We start from the raw sequence: 12,986 nt of genomic DNA on the forward strand, positions 1-12,986 counted from the left end.
CAGCTACCGACTTTGCTGCCAACCGAGGTACCAGGGAGCACAGCAAGTCAAATGTGACTCGAGAGCTTTGGAGAGTAACAGAGTGTCTTGTTGGCTTCGAGGATAAGAGGCATACCACATACTGAAATTTAAATGTTTCTGGTTCAGTCCCAGCTGGAGGCTCCATATTACACTCCATCATATTATGTAAGATCAAAATGGCAAAATATAAAAACAAAACGGCATTAAGACAGACCGTCTGTGTCAAGAATTTTAATATTCAAATTCATAAAGTCAGTAGGTATAGCAGCAGCAGTAAATACATACCCAAGCAATCATAGACATATAATCCTTTTACTGTCTCTTAACTTTAATAGAAATTCATATAGTTGTAAAACCAACTAAGCACACATATGGATATGCGTCAGTGATGCATGTTAAGGGGGGAGGGGGGTCATGGGAACGTCCTACTACAAAATAAATCTCTTCAAGCATGCAGACATCCCACATTTGAAAATCATTGGCACTCACTGGCCTGTAAGAGCATTGACTGCTCTGGGAAGGATTCCATTAGCGTACTCTAGATACAGTATGTATAGCAGTGGCTGGGTCATCTAAGGGTGCTCCTGTGGCGCCTTTCAACAGTCTCTCTCCTATCTTTAGTGATTAATATACGTATGTGCTCTATTCTTGGATCCCTCTGCGGAGAGTTGGATCACCACCAGCAGTGGCAGTGGTATGTTCCTTGGTTAACAGTCACCTTTGACCAAGTGAACGTTGGTACCAAATGTGAAGAAGTGTGTTTCTTAAATATTGTGTTCACAAGAATGGGACGAACAGACAACCTGAACATGTATTACTTATGGTCCTGGCTGTCACTGTCATAGAGGCACAAGTACTTTTGGTCAATGAGAGGAAGAACCTCTCAGATTGAGTTAGAGAACAGATCCCTCGACCAATCACATGTCTGGTTCTCATCATCAAAAAGGCAACCATTAGATCCATCCAGACTCCCCTCAAGAGCTACCTCGCTGTCACAATGTCCTGTCTGTGCCAGGCCTCTCTGTGATGATGTAAGAGATGAAGGATGTTGATCCAACACATTTCTTTTACAATTTACATCATTTTCCTGCCGTGTTTTACACATATAATCCAAATTACTGCTGCTGTTGTCAATCTGCTTTCTTCTTCTGCGCTTCACATCAAGTTGTGTTTTGGCTGGAGTCGGAGGAACAACTGCTTCATTGTCCTCATAATCACACACAGTCACATCACAGACACTTGAGTCACTTTTGTGCTTAGTCCTTACTTTTGATCCCAGGTTCAGAGCTCCTCTCTGGACCCTGAGGTGCTGGTAATCCAGTGGATGGTTTTTATGCCCATTTGGTTTCCAGGACCTCTTTGGTGTAGATTTGTGGTCAGGTCTGTTTTCAGTGTTCAGTTTACAAGTGGAAGAGCTGATTTTTGTCAGCTTTATACCATCCAATTCAGGCTGATTGTAGTCAGCACACAAATCTTGACCATTTGATTTTGGGTTTAATCCACTTGATGGTGAGCAGCTGTATGAGAAGAAGGGGGACCCTGACACAACAGCTACTTTTACAATCGGGGTGGACTGGGCAGGAGGGATAAAGTCAAGGTCTTCTGTGCCTGGTGGAATCAAACTGTCTCCATTAATGCATGTATTGCTATTCAGTCTTTGTTTTCCTGGTGTTGAAGCCTTTTCACTCCTCGTGTGCTGTTTGTGTAGACTGGAAATCAGTGGGGAGGCTTCTGTAAAGCTGACAGTTTCTGCATGTGCGTTGAGCGTCTCTGTTTCCATATCGAATATGGTTGAGCTACTGAAGAGGTCTGCTGAACAGTCGTACTTATCCCCTTCAAGTTGCTCCTGTTCTTTGTTTTCTGAAGTCAGAGAAGTATCTTCTGGGTCGTCCTGATCAGACTGATGGAAGCGAAAGCTTCTGACTTCACTTTTGTTTAGACATTCAACAGAGTTCTTGCATAACTGATCAGATAAACCATGAGTGTTATCTTCCTTGGTCAGTGAAGGCGTATTAGTGATATTCAGTAACATTCGTGGGTTTATCTCCGTTATCTGTGTGTTACTTTCACTGACAGAAATTGATTCAAATTGAAAGTTACTGTTTTGTGATTTTATTTCAACATTGTTTCTTACCGTTTCATTCTGATTTTGTACATTTATATGTGGCTCAGTTTCACCAACAATGCCATAATCTTGATCCTCACACAGAAACTCTGAGAGACTCTCAGAGAAAGGCAAATTCTCCCAAGCCAAGGAGCTTGAAAAAGATGAGCCGGTGAGTTGTCGGGTTGAAAACTGTGACACGTCACAGCTAAGTGGTAAATCCCCTTTGTGGACAGACTTGGAAGGACTAAACCAGATGTTACGGATTGGAGTGTTTTTAACATCTTTTTCCCTTGACGGGTGCGGGTGATTGGCCAATAATGTACTTCTATAAGAACTGTGCTCTACAGAAAGAAGAGGTGACAGAGTTCTCTCCCTTGTGACTTTATGGCTCTCTCGAAAGCTCCTATGTGCGTAATGTGATGTTTTCTTGTTGTCCATCAGTCTGCTGTTCTCCTCTCCACTGACCTGGGTACTGCAGCCTTCTTCTTGCTCCGCTGATGAAGTAATTAGTCCTAGTGATTGTTGCCATGGAGGGGTCGGCGTAAGGATGCTCTCTTGGTGGCGTGATCTGGGACAAAGAAAAGAAAGGCAACTCTCAAGAAATGTCATAACATGGAGGAAAATTCTGTAAAAACTTAAATCAAATTTTAAGATAGCCGTGTAAAAAAAAAAATAGCCTTAGTTTAGAAAGAACCAAGACAAAATTGAGTTTCATAAGTTGCAGAACATAAACATGATGTCACATCCTTAACTTTCTAATTTCCTCCAATCCAAAGAGTGCTTTCAGGTGAGAAAACACTTTGGGGCACAGTTAGAATTTATGATGTTCTTGTTTTTTCGTTAACCCCCCCCCCCATTTGTTAAGTTTGTCTTGTTGACACCCATTCATGAGCAGATTTTTTCTGGGCCCTATAGACTCAGCTGCTGTGACATTAAATACTGATAATTACCAGCAAGAAAGCAGGAGTTAACACTAACTACTTCAGTGCATTACCTTTGTGGTGACAGGCAAAGAAGACCTGCTGCAGAAAGTGTGGTGTTATTGAAGCTGCTGGCTGGAGACTGATGAGTAATCAGCAGTAGGGCTGTTTCTGGATTTCTGGGGTTCTTGCCAGAGTCGGTAGATCCCAGCTCATACTCTGCAGCTTTCTGAAGAAGGATCTGATAATAACTGACCACGGTGCAGCCTCTCAGGCTTGCAACATTTGGGAGAATCATCTGACTGGCGACAAACTGGACAGTATCTTTACAGCTGGAGCCATTTGTGACAGGTCCTCCAGAAAAAAGGCCACTTTCTGTGCTGGTTACCTTTAGGACAAAGAGAAGACAGTCGGTGATTCAAAACAAGCAGCAAAAAAAACAATTTGAATTTTAAAAAACACAGATATTGACATGTTCAAATCAGACTTTAAATGATTAGTTGATAGGAAACTGCTTTAATTATCAATTAATTATTTAAGTTATTACTGGTTTCACATAGCAGCACTTGTTTACATTTTATTTTCCATAATATTTGGAAACGAAAGAGAAATCCATTATCCAATTTCAAACTATTATCAGGCTAATAGTAAAAATCGTATGAGTAATATATCAGTATTGATATGTTCCTTACAATTGACATTGAGATACGTGATATTCAATAGCAATAGTACCTTTATGCCAAAGATGAAATGCCTGCCAATGAAACAGTCCTTGACAGCCTTCATCAACAGTGTGGCTCTGGTTGATGCTCCAACTGGTCCATCCACATCCTCCACCAACCTACAGAATAGCATCACAACAAAAATGCACACCTTAGAGCTTTTTAAATATGCCTTGTTAAACACTAGTAAAACACATTTAACGTTCTGAATGTATTTCTCTACAACATAGTGTTTTAAGAAACTTGAAATGTCAAAAAGCAAGTACTGTTGATTATGTGGGCTAAATGATGTGGTGCTTTAGATAAAGAGGAAAAGGGACTGAATGCTGAACGTATTGTATAAGACACCTTTAAATCTACTGCAATGAAAATATCTGGAATTTGAACGAATGTCAGGCTTTGACAAATGACAAAACCATTATCAATAGATATATCATGTTCAAAAGCATGACATTTCCTCTGCTCACCTCTGAAGTCCACTTGCATGAATGCCAAAGAACTGATCCAAACATGTTCCAAATACTGTCACTCCAAAAATACATCTGTCCCGGGTTACCCTCAGAGAGAGACGGTATCTGTAACCGACCAGCTCCCTCGCACAGATGTAACCACACTTGCAGCATCTGTACCTATGGTGGGCAGACAGAAAGCACAGATTAAAGTATAACATGTGTAACTGAGACAAAAGGGGCGACATGAATCAATGCTAGGATATACAACTCATTCAGATCAACCCTTACACAGCTACCTAGAAACTTTGCGTAGAGGCTGAGAGTTCATTTTCAGATAAATTGGACAAGTTAACAAAGTATATAGTCATGGTAAAACAAAACTATTAAAAAGATTCTTTTATCCCCTGTGTTTCCTCCATAAAGGTCGGTGACACAGAGGGGTGTTTGCGTTGTTTGTTTCTGTGTTTACCTCGTCGTGTCCTGCTGATCGACATCAAATCTTGAGAAGCAGCCTTTGCAGCAGGGATAAAACACACATCCATCTTGCACAGACAACACGGCACACTCCACCAAAGCCCGTCGAACAGACATTTAGTCTGCAAAGTGCTTCACAAAAAAAGTTATAGGCATAGCCTGTGTACGAAACATAACTTTTTCTCATCCGTCTCTGTGCCACACACGGGTACTTGTTTATAGCTAAGAGGCTATATCCTTCGGCTAACCCGAAACATCTCACGAAACGCAACAAAAACGAGTGTTATATTACCAGCAGTAGCAGATATCACCGCCATAGACAGAATCAAATGTACCGACGTGAACACAAGAAACATAAAATCTCTAAACTTAGCGCCTGTTTGCTGTTTGACGTAACGTTACTGCTGCTGCTACGCTACGTGCTTCTTCTTTGGTTTGATTGACGAGTCAGCTTCACGTGCTTTACCGCCACCTACTGGAGGTCGTAAAAGCGCCATAAAAAGAATTGGGGCAAAGAATAAGAAATAATAGCCTATAGTATCATCAATGTAAAGTGAAAGGAAAAAAGAAAGACAAAAAGAAAGAAAAAAGAATAGACTATATTGTTTTTGCTTTTACGATATTGCTTTTTGCTTTCCTAGTCTATCTTTCTACTGCTATCCTGCCTGTGGCCTTTTGCTGCCTGCAATTTCTCTCACTGTCAACACTATTAAGGCAATGGAACAAAACAAACAAACAAAAATCCTCCATACACTGAGAATCCCAATTTACTAACTGAAGTTAAAAGTATATTTGTGTCATTGTCACAGGTGCAGCAGTCTTGCCCCAGTGCCCCAGTGGCTTACCTGGTGTAGGCCTATAGTGTGTGCTTTATGTGGGCGTATCTCTTTCAGAAAATCCTTTTCTCTTACAAAGTTAGTCATATGAAACAATAGGAGAACTGGTGGGTGCATCAGCTTTCCTGTTCAGGTGCTGGACTGGTGCATTATGATGTAGAATAACCACACAGGTCTTATTTCAGGTTGGCTATGAGGGTCACTCTCAAAAGGTGAAAAGGAGTAAGTTGTTGGTAAATGTTTTACTGTTCACACCTAGTCAACAAGACCACCACAGTGTCATTTTCAGAAATTTAAATGACAAAAATACGGATTAGACAGAGGACTCGGTGTATTGGAAATCACACAATAATTCATGTGGTTTGACACACTTTATTAAAGATAAACATATGAGGTACGAGGGTCATCCATCCATATCATCATTTACCCTCACATATGATCAAATCTGTAGCAAATGAGTGAAACAATAGTCATGAATGTAGCTTGTGTCTTCTAAAACAGCTGGATAATTGGGTGTTGGTTTACCATAGAGGGGCCCTGGTAAGCACCCCCTTCCAGTGATGAGAATCTGCAACCTGAAACAGAGCGAACAAAAGTGACAGTGAAAAATGACTGAAAGTACAATGCAGAGATTTGAAAACATTTTTTGAAAATGTTTCAAGACCACTGCAGTTAAGCACTTAGATAAATTAAGCAAAATGTCAAAATGCAAGCTTAATTAGATTAAAACAAATTAAGTGCATTTTATAAAATATCTGATTTATTTCTAGGTAGGCAGGAAGCTACATGTGTTAGTGAAAGACAAAAATAGATACATTGAATCACATATCTAACAGATACAGGGGCAACATAAAAACAAATATAGTCTGAATGAACTTTAAAAATCATAACTACGTTTTCACATGCTTATTATGTTCAACCAGACTCTCACCTGCATTCTCTTTTGAAGAAACCTCAGTTTCTGGTTTAGACATTCAATTTCCTATGACAGAAAAGAGGGCCCATGGTCAGGTGGATGTTCATAAAGATAATTCAATCATAAACTTAATGAAACTGTAGAAATGTAGGCTACATACATCTAAAACACTCACTCAACCATAACTTTAATCATACTAGAAGACCATCCACATTGTCAAAGTAAATAATGCCAGGATTTAGTGTCCAAGGCTGTGCTTTGTTTACCATTGTGTTCAGAAAGAAAAGGTAAAATACCTGGCCAAGTTTTTCATTGCGCCTGAGTTTGATTTGAGGCAGAAGGTCCTCCAGTCTCTGAATCTGTAATGAAACAAGTGATTAAAAAAGTTTGTTATGATTGATTAGTAATTTTATTCAATACTACTGAAAAACACTGTACTAGTTTAAGCAAACAATTTATGCCATACCCTCCTGTCAATGGTCTGTAGCCTGGTCTTCATGCTTTTGTTGATCACAGTCATGGGAATGGTCCTGGGCTTGGGGCGCACTGGAAGCAGTAAAACATGGGTTTATGTTTTCACTTACAGTATGTAATATGCAGCGTATGGTATGAGGAGTTACTAATACTATACTACTAATACTAATACATAACATAACATAACTACAACATACTACTGCAATTTTTTTACATAGTTTACAGGGAAGCGTGATATTTGTGTTGCCTTTTATGCATCCAGAGTAACATTTGTAGACAGGAAAAATTTAATCTTTTTGACTCAGCTTATTGTTCATGTAATACATATAACATATAAAATCAGACTTAACAGTGGTACTGACTTTCTTACCTAACTTTTCTCCTTTTCTCCATAACATCAAACTATTCTTATTATTACTTATTCTAACAGTGTTTTGAATGCCCAGCCCAAAAAACAGGCCCCTCTACAAAAATACTGAGCCACGAGTTCCCTCTTACCATGCTGAAAGATCTTGGCTACCTCAAGCACATAAGGCCTGTGGTGAAAAATGTACATCACCAGTTAACAGCAGTTGGTGCTTCAGATGCATTCAACAGATGGATAGAAACATTCACAGTCATGACTCCTCACATGTGCTTGCTGTTGGCAGGGATTGAGCTGTTCAGAGGGATCAGACGGCCCCGATGGTTCCTTATCTATACAGATGAAAGCAGAGGTTACCCAGATCACTGAGGGTTCAGTGACAACCAAAAACAGATTTTCCTTCCTTTTATGAAAATATGTTCTCCAGGTTTACTCTACATTCATACAGGCGAATGAGTCATTGTACCTTGAATATTACATCAGAAGAGTTCAATCCAAAGGCAGTAGTGATGATCTGAAAAGATGAAGGATAGCCTATGTGAAATGTCCTACCACAACAAAAGAAACAACAGGTGCAGTTTTTTGTTCTGTTCTTTAAAATTCATTGTTAATATTAAAAGTCCACAGTTAGTAATACAGTAGTAGGCCTAGTAGTAGGCTACAGCAGAATCATAGTAGAGAAAGTAGTAAGAAAATGTGTAAATATGTACTAGCCTATACATAGATCAGAGATTGTTAAAAGCCTAATTGCATATTGCATTAAAAAACAAACAAACAGAGGGACCCCTTTCAGACCTGTATGATCTTGGTGACATCAGCCGCTTGAGGAATGGACACTTCTCGAAGAGCCACCACTCTGTCATCTATAACATACATCACATTAGTTGCCACTAAACAACCCTTTAGCGGTTGTTTAGTGGCAGCAACAACAACAACAACAACGAAAAAAATCAGCTGCATCTGTTTCAGGCTTGCTGTTTTAGGCTATTAGCCTACAGAAAAAAATAGAAGGCATTTTGAAAGCCTATCAGTGGTTTACAACTGATAAGATTATTAATGAACAACATACGGCTACAACCACACGATCATTTTTGATTTAAAGTAGGCTATTTCTACACCGATTAAACTGATTTTAATTTTTTACTCCCATTCGGGTCTAATAGGCCTAAGTCTAATAATAAACTCATAACACTCAACAGTCAAATGCAGCTGTTTCTCTTTAACCAAAGTTACCATCTGATCATTAGTTGCTGTAAAGAGACAAAACTTGAGTTGTTAGTATTATGCCCAATGTGTTTGATTTATTCTACACTGTTAATGATCTGAATAATTTCCATTTTCTTCAATTGATTAAAGAGGCTGGTTGCCATAGGAACAGATCACGCACACACCGAGTCCATTATATAGTAGCCTAGCTGAAAAATAATTAATCACTGATCGTTACGTCGAAAAAAACAACTGAACAACTAACAGAACAAACATACGAACCGTTTTTGTCAAGACGCTTCAGAGCGATCCAAGTCTTTGATGCTCGTGATTTAGACATTTTCATTTCAGCAGCAGCTGCAGCGGTCACACCGGAAACGACCGGCTACATCCGGTCCAGACCTTCACATTAAGACACAGTTCAGTGGCTACAATGTCTCCTTCAGAGCCATAGACTGGATCTATGTAAATGCAGCAGTGTCATTTCAGCTGTCAGCTACTTCTGTTTTGTTTTTTTCTTGCTACTTGCATGTTAGGCTACCTCAGCATTTTGGACAGCGATTTAAATTTGAAATAGGCCTAACACATGTTGTAATTTTGATGCCACTGTCTCCTACATTTTTACACATTTAGTTGCAATACAACATTATAATGATAATTAACAATGATCTTTTTTAAGTTGTAGCCTAGTATAGCTACTTTCCAGAACTCAAGTTCCAACACACATTCACATTCATTCAAGTCATTAGGGGTTTGGAAATTACATCAAAATGTGCACAACTTGTTTCAATAAGATAACCACATTCATGCACAGTAGGCTAATACTCCTTTTTTCCTGCGCTGATGCATGTTCCAGCTTCAAAGTGACTCACTCATTAGGAACCTGTCTGGAGCAGTGTAGCAGTGGCTCATATGTCGTCAGCAAACTTCTCAGAACTGCATGTTTCACTCACTGTCATAGTATTAAAAAAATAACCAACTGATCATGTTTGATTTCTGATGGCTTTAGGGGAGACCGGGGATGGTTGTAACTTTCAGCAATAAGGGATAACAATTAGAGTTATGTGATCAATACCATGTGTACCCACTCACTCCCTGACCTTGCATGTGAATTTATGTGAAGAAGTGTGTGTAGGTTTGCACACCAAAAAACTAAAGCCAAAAAACATTTTTTTTTTTAGGTCAGAAACCAATATTTTGGACCATCAAGTCTAAATTTTGATTAGTAGCCTACTGATACTGTTGAAGTTTGAATTAGGTAACTTGTATAAGATGAAAGAGCAGGTTCTTTGGTAAAATATGAGTCATTTCATCAATGTTTATTTTAAACCACCATGGTGGTACAGCTAGTCAAACAATGGCTGACACGGGTGGGGATGGTTGCTACACCTTACCTTTGTTGTTTTATTTGTCAACCATCTTTGCTGGAATTTCCACATCACTGACTCTGTTCCTCATTTAGCCGTCAGTGATGAGTTCTTTTTGTTCATACTGAACCATAGGAAGATGTTTTAGTGTTAGAACATGCACAATAATTTAATAAACTTATTTATGCATCTTTTGTGGTGTGGTCTCAGTTTTTGGTTTTCAATCTCCCTGGTTGTGTTACAACCTACCCTGGTAGTGGGGCAGGTTGTAACAGTGGCACTCCTTGCATTTGACATCAAATAGTGAATTCTGTGACATAGTTTAAGAAGTTTAAGGAACTGATATTGTAGTGGACAAATGAGGGGACTCAAAATTTGGGAGCCCTACCATTTGGAGCCAAGTACAATGTATGTGGTCCGTGTGAAAACCTTTACTGATCGGAGTGGCAAGTTCAGTGACAGTAGCACAGAGATGGAATTCACAACCCGGGATATCATAATACATATCATATAAAATCAGACTTAACAGTGGTAGGCTACTGACTTTCTTACCTAACTTTTCTCCTTTTCTCCATAACATCAAACTATTGTGTTATTCTAACAGTGTTTTGAATGCCCAGTCCAAAGAACAGGCCCCTCTACAAAAATACTGAGCCATGAGTTCCCTCTTACCATGCTGAAAGATCTTGGCTACCTCAAGCACATAAGGCCTGTGGTGAAAAATGTACATCACCAGTTAACAGCAGTTGGTGCTTCAGATGCATTCAACAGATGGATAGAAACATTCACAGTCATGACTCCTCACATGTGCTTGCTGTTGGCAGGGATTGAGCTGTTCAGAGGGATCAGACGGCCCCGATGGTTCCTTATCTATACAGATGAAAGCAGAGGTTACCCAGATCACTGAGGGTTCAGTGACAACCAAAAACAGATTTTCCTTCCTTTTATGAAAATACGTTCTCCAGGGTTACTCTACATTCATACAGGCGAATGAGTCATTGTACCTTGAATATTACATCAGAAGAGTTCAATCCAAAGGCAGTAGTGATGATCTGAAAAGATGAAGGATATGTGAAATGTCCTACCACAACAAAAGAAACAACAGGTGCAGTTTTTTGTTCTGTTCTTTGAAATTCATTGTTAAAGCAGAAGTAAGCGATATTTTTGTGTTAATATAAGTCTTAAATAGTTTTATCTTCTGACAGCAATCACTTCTATAGAGTGTTTGGTCTGAAACACGGGTCTGTCAGTCACTCTGCTCTGCTCTGAGCCGAGGAGAAAACTTTTCTCGTATCCTACAAGTTTTATCCAATGAGGAGAGAGAACGGCATGAAGGGCTGCAGCCAAGGGATGCGCGTGAATGTGGTGACGTAGGGACGAGGACTGTTATGGTGCGTTCAAGGCAACCCGTAACTCGTGTTTTTCCGACCTGTGAAGTCGTAGGACCAGTTCGATCTGGTACGAGTTCACGGGTCGGAAGTTACGAGTGGCCGTTATAGTGACTTTCACAGGTAAAACAGGTCAGAAAAACACAAGTGGGTTGCCTGGAACGCTACAAAGTCGTAAGTTGTGACTTGAAGCTGTAATTTACGGTTTCAAAAGCCTGCCTGGAACGCAGCATTAGCCAAAACGACCGGACCACTTACTTCTGCTTTAATATTTATAAAAAGAAAAACTGCACAGAGTAAGTCCACTGTTTCATATAGTAACCTACCACTAACTAACAGTAATACAGTAGTAGTAGCAGAATCATAGAGAAAGTAATAAGAAAATATTGTAGTCTATAGTCATAGATGGCAGATCAGGTGCTGAGATTGTTGTACTAACTAACAGTAATACAGTAGTAGGCCTAGTAGTAGGCTACAGCAGAATCATAGTAGAGAAAGTAGTAAGAAAATGTGTAAATATGTATACATAGATGGCAGATCAGAGATTGTTAAAAGTCTAATTACATATCACATTAAAAAACAAACAAAACAGAAGGACCCCTTTCAGACCTGTATGATCTTGGTGACATCAGCCGCTTTAGGAATGGACACTTCTCGAAGAGCCACTCTGTCATCTATAACATAGGCTACATCACATAAGTTGCCACTAAACAACCCTTTAGTGGTTGCACAAAATGCCGAAGCGCAAGTGTAGCTGTACCAGGGGCGGACTGGACATCTGTGTTCTGGAGAAGAACGGCCCATGACGGCCGGCGGCTGTCCAAGCCTCCATGGGGCCCTAAAAGGGGCCTCTATTATTGCCAATAATACTGATTATTGATCATTTACACACTTAGTTACTACAAACTAATTACGATTTTTCTAATCTGTCGTTACGGATCATCATCCTAGCTTGGAATTGTTTTTAGCCATCTATGGTTTTTAATCTGAAATGATATCAAATTCAGCCAAAAGTGCAGCCTGGGGTTGATTTAGGCTACATTTAATATTCAAAGTGATATTAGGCCTAGTACTAAATGTCATATGGGCCTACTAAAAGTAACAAAATAAACCAATAGTGCATTTGCTGTAAACATGTCATAGCCTAATTTCTTTTTGGTTTTAAACAGACTGCAACACCAATTTGAAACAACAACTTAAAGTGCAACCACAACCCCCAACCCTTCAAAGTGACTCACTCATTAGGAACCTGGCTGGAGCAGTGTAGCAGTGGCTCATATGTCGTCAGCAAACTTCTCAGAACTGCATGTTTCACTCACTGTCATAGTATAAAAAAAAATAACCAACTGATCATGTTTGATTTCTGATGGCTTTAGGGGAGACCGGGGATGGTTGTAACTTTCACCAATAAGGGATAACAATAGAGTTATGTGATCAATACCATGTGTACCCACTCACTCCCTGACTTTGCATGTGAATTTGCATAGAAGAAGTGATAGGTTTTACAGCCAAAAAACGTTTTTCTTTAGGTCAGAAACCAATATTCTAATATTGTAAATCTAAATGTTGATACTGTTGAAGTTTGAATTAGGTAACTTGTATAAGATGAAAGAGCAGGTTCTTTGGTAAAATATGAGTCATTTCATCAATGTTTATATACCACCTTTTATCTTTGTTGTTTTATTTGTCAACCATCTTTCCTGGAATTTCCACATCACTGACTGTTCCTCATTTAGCCA

General features: G+C 39.4%; 2 protein-coding genes and 1 long non-coding RNA gene across 3 annotated transcripts; all 3 read right to left on the reverse strand.

The window, feature by feature from the left end:
* Positions 1-237: 237 nt before the first annotated feature.
* Positions 238-5,089, reverse strand: ddias (DNA damage-induced apoptosis suppressor). The gene is made up of 5 exons (XM_085764123.1): positions 4,692-5,089; positions 4,238-4,399; positions 3,781-3,889; positions 3,123-3,436; positions 238-2,696 (listed from the first exon to the last, which is right to left on the reverse strand). Exons 1-5 carry the CDS (start codon positions 4,811-4,813, stop codon positions 905-907), a joined length of 2,499 nt encoding a protein of 832 aa, XP_085620249.1. The 5' UTR covers positions 4,814-5,089; the 3' UTR covers positions 238-904.
* A 775-nt stretch (positions 5,090-5,864) lies between these two features.
* LOC146989805 (uncharacterized) lies at positions 5,865-8,896 on the reverse strand. Its single transcript, XM_085773111.1, has 9 exons — positions 8,775-8,896; positions 8,082-8,149; positions 7,753-7,800; positions 7,554-7,618; positions 7,421-7,458; positions 6,915-6,994; positions 6,745-6,807; positions 6,464-6,514; positions 5,865-6,107 (listed from the first exon to the last, which is right to left on the reverse strand). Exons 1-9 carry the CDS (start codon positions 8,836-8,838, stop codon positions 6,054-6,056), a joined length of 531 nt encoding a protein of 176 aa, XP_085629237.1. The 5' UTR covers positions 8,839-8,896; the 3' UTR covers positions 5,865-6,053.
* A 1,635-nt stretch (positions 8,897-10,531) lies between these two features.
* On the reverse strand, positions 10,532-11,913 carry LOC146989806 (uncharacterized). Its single transcript, XR_015035627.1, has 4 exons — positions 11,857-11,913; positions 10,864-10,911; positions 10,665-10,729; positions 10,532-10,569 (listed from the first exon to the last, which is right to left on the reverse strand). It is a non-coding gene; the product is annotated as an uncharacterized LOC146989806 (long non-coding RNA).
* Between the last annotated feature and the right edge of the window lie 1,073 nt (positions 11,914-12,986).

This window comes from Trachurus japonicus, chromosome 3, assembly GCF_045865225.1.
Source record: "Trachurus japonicus isolate A0001 chromosome 3, Traja_1.0".
NCBI lineage: Eukaryota > Metazoa > Chordata > Actinopteri > Carangiformes > Carangidae > Trachurus > Trachurus japonicus.